The sequence below is a fragment of the Oryzias melastigma genome, linkage group LG8 (assembly GCF_002922805.2).
Source record: "Oryzias melastigma strain HK-1 linkage group LG8, ASM292280v2, whole genome shotgun sequence".
In the NCBI taxonomy this organism is placed as follows: domain Eukaryota; kingdom Metazoa; phylum Chordata; class Actinopteri; order Beloniformes; family Adrianichthyidae; genus Oryzias; species Oryzias melastigma.
In genome coordinates this window covers 20282923-20286327 of record NC_050519.1, presented here as the reverse complement: position 1 = coordinate 20286327, position 3405 = coordinate 20282923, and the positions used below count along the sequence as shown (strand labels likewise).

The window sequence follows — 3405 nt, the reverse complement described above, 5'->3', positions numbered from 1 at the left end:
AAAAAAAATATAAAAGAACATATATATTGAGGTGGGTGTGATTGTTGGCATTTTCCCTTGCCTTTTCACTAATACACATTTTTGAAGAAATTTCATTTAGTCATATATTCCATATTATTTTACATTTGTTTCTAATCTCCTTGTCTACATTTGTTTTAAATATTTTTGCACGTATAATTTTTTGGCCAAAAATGCTTTAAGCAGCAAAGAGAGCTTTTTGCTTTAAGAAAACCATAAAACTTTGTTTAAGGACATTTTTTTCTTTAAATAATGAAATAATTAAGCATAACAGTCTGTCATTTGCAACCAGTTTTTAGGTCTATTTGAATATAAAATAAATATCAGGGGACCTTATTGCATATGGCAGTTAAGGTAAAAAGAATAAAAGAACATATATTCAGGTGGGTGTGACTTTTAGCATCTTCACTTTCTTTTTCCTTAAAATGCGCATTTTTAAATATATTTGATTTAGTCATATATTTCCAATTAATTATTTTACAGTTTTATTATAAATATATCCTTGTCTTCGTGTGTTTTCTTGACATTTTTACAATTTTTGGTCAAAAATGTATTAAAATTAAAAGCAAAGAAAGATAACTTTTGTGTTAAGAAAACCATAAAACGTTTTGTTTAGGGACATTTTCTTTTATTTAATAAAGCATAACGTGAGTTTTACTCCGAAAGAAATTTGAAGATGCGAGACGGGAAAGAGGTATCGCGATATTTTTCAAGTTGCGTCACTTCCTTTCCGATCCCGGATTTTTTTTCAAAGAAGCCAATCAGCGTCCGCTGTCAGATGCTTTTGCTCGAACAATCCAATCAGAACACTTTCAGCAACAATTTAAAGGTCAGTGCGGCAATTTTCAGAACATTTGCTTTCCTTCAAACTAGAGGTAAGTGTCTACTAACAGTTTTCCCTCAAAACTACGTAGAATTAAATGCAACTGTCCCTAAATGTTTTATGTTCTTCAAACTTTTACTTCTTTAAAAGGCGGTTTACCTAATATCCCATGTCGATATAGGAAGTCGAATTAGCTTAGCATGTGTGGTTTCCTCACTGTTTTTTTATGGCAGTTTACACTTAAATAATATGTCAATCTTCTGTTTTACAGGTTTTCAATCACAGCAGAACTTAATTTTGCCGTTTTTAGCATCTTTTTGATCCATCTAAAATGTCTGAAACTCAACGCTTGACTCAGTTCAAGAACAAAGGCAGAGATGCTAATGTGAGTTCAGCTTCATCTCGGGCGTATTGTCAAACACTTCAGGTGTGTGACGTTTTGGAACTGATTGCAGGAGCTCCGACGCCGGAGAGTGGAGGTGAACGTCGAGCTCCGGAAGGCGAAGAAAGATGATCAGATGTTCAAGAGGAGAAATGTGGCCGCAGTTCCTGAGGACGCCACTTCCCCTCTTCAGGAAAGGACTCAGAACTGCCAGGTAAGTCATTTAAAATAAAAACTAAAATAATTTAATGATAAAATAAAAACTAAGATAATTCGTTTAAATCACAACGTGGAGTCTTTACAAAAAAGCGTGGCACTTGTGGCCAAGCATGCTTAGTCACGTGACTGTCGATTTTCTCTTTATTGATGAGGTCCTTTCAAATTCTTAAAGACCTAGTTAAATGAAAATAAGGTCTTGGGGGTTTTAGCATGTTTTGGGCATGTGGAGTATCTTAAAAATTCTTAAATGTATCCTCCATTAATAAGAATGTGTAATCCTTAAAGGCTGCTTGGAACACTCAAAGATAATCAGTGTGATTTCTTGCAGAACTCCAGGCAGTGGACCATTGAAGAGATTGTCTCTGGGCTGAACAGTGGCACCCGGGAGTCCCAGCTCCAGGCGACCCAGGCCGCACGGTAAGATCTGCCAAAACAAAACGCTTAATTTTCTAATTCACACCCCACTTACAAGCTCCCACTTTTCTGTTATGAATCCAGGAAACTTCTGTCACGTGAGAAACATCCTCCCATCGATCAGATGATCAGTGCTGGCCTCATCCCAAAGTTTGTGGCCTTTCTGGGTATGATGGATTTTCACCCGATCCAGTTTGAGGCCTCCTGGGCTTTGACCAACATCGCCTCTGGAACGTCTGATCAGACGGCTGCTGTGGTAGAGGGCGGGGCCATTCCTGCTTTTATTAACTTGGTCACGTCCCCCCATCAACACATCAGCGAGCAGGCGGTCTGGGCTCTTGGAAATATTGCTGGTAAAGAAATGAATTTAGAAAAAAAAATGTAATGTTTTTTTTCTTGGGTATAAACACGATTCCTCCTCTTCAGGTGATGGCTCGGCGTTTAGAGACAGAGTGATCAAGCATGGAGCTGCAGGCGCCCTGCTGAGTCTGCTGGCTGTCCCTGATCTGAATGTGTTTTCTGTGAGTTCTTTTCACTTTTGTTTAATCTCTTCGACCTCAAGGTCAGGGGTGTCAAACTCAATCGCACAGGGGGCCAAAATCCAAAACACACCCTAGATCACGGGCCGAACAGGATAAACATTTGTTGAACACACTAAAACTTTAGCGTAATTATGAACTACATGTATACATTATCTGAAATAATGCTAGTGTGAATGCTGTAAGCTGAATTTTTGCTGCTGAAATTGATGGCTAAAATGCTGAAGCTGAAATCACTGAAGCTAATGGCTGAAAACACTCCAGCTGATGGTCAAATAAATGATTAGCTAAATGCCAAATTGGCTATAAAAAAAAGTAGGTTACCCAGAACAGCTAGCATGTAGCTGAAAAAATTGCTAAACTTCAAAATAGTCTTAAAAAAAAAAAAACCTGAAAAGATTAAATTAGACAAAACAGCTATCATGTAGCTTAAATATTAGCTAATCTCCAAATCAGCCTTAACACCTTAGCTCCAGTGTTTGTTATTTGATTCACTGTAACTTTTCGGCTGTTGACACTATATACGTAATTCAGAAGATTTTCTGAAAAGCGGCCGCTTTTCAGAAAATTGCGTATATCGTGTCAACAGCCGAAAAGTTAGTGTTAAAGATTGTGTTGAAGCATCACCCGTGACGCCTCAGGTGCTAATTGTTAAACGGGTGAAAAAAGCCTAAATTAGCTGAAACGGTGGCTAAACTCCAAATTAGCCACAAAAAATCTTAGTAGATGCCAAAATAGTCCAAAAAACTAGAAGAATGCCCATTTTTAAAACTAACTTTTTAACTTGATTATGAATAGTAAAAAGGCAAGAATATTCAAGAATAAATCAACTTAAACCTTAAATAACTTTTCTATATTTTACTCAACATACAAATATATTTTGTTAAAATTATGCAAGTTAGAAATGAGCTCAAGGTAACGTTAACAATAAAATAAACTGGCCCCTGGGCCTCGACTTTGACACATGCTTTAGGTGGTGTCCTAGCAGAATGACTCATTCCTGCTTCACT

The 3405-nt window shown here is 37.1% G+C and overlaps 1 protein-coding gene across 2 annotated transcripts in view; it reads left to right on the top strand.

Annotated features, from left to right (window-relative positions):
- Positions 1–759: 759 nt before the first annotated feature.
- Positions 760–3405, top strand: part of kpna2 (karyopherin alpha 2 (RAG cohort 1, importin alpha 1)) — a 4043-nt gene continuing 1397 nt past the window's right edge. The window contains exons 1-6 of one of the 2 annotated variants that reach the window (XM_024272855.2): positions 760–893; positions 1113–1226; positions 1297–1437; positions 1771–1859; positions 1941–2209; positions 2283–2377. In XM_024272855.2, coding sequence (XP_024128623.1) covers positions 1173–1226; positions 1297–1437; positions 1771–1859; positions 1941–2209; positions 2283–2377 — 648 coding nt within the window. In that variant the 5' untranslated portion in view covers positions 760–893; positions 1113–1172. The remainder of the gene's footprint in view (positions 894–1112; positions 1227–1296; positions 1438–1770; positions 1860–1940; positions 2210–2282; positions 2378–3405) is intronic. The other variant, XM_024272856.2, reaches the window with a different exon arrangement.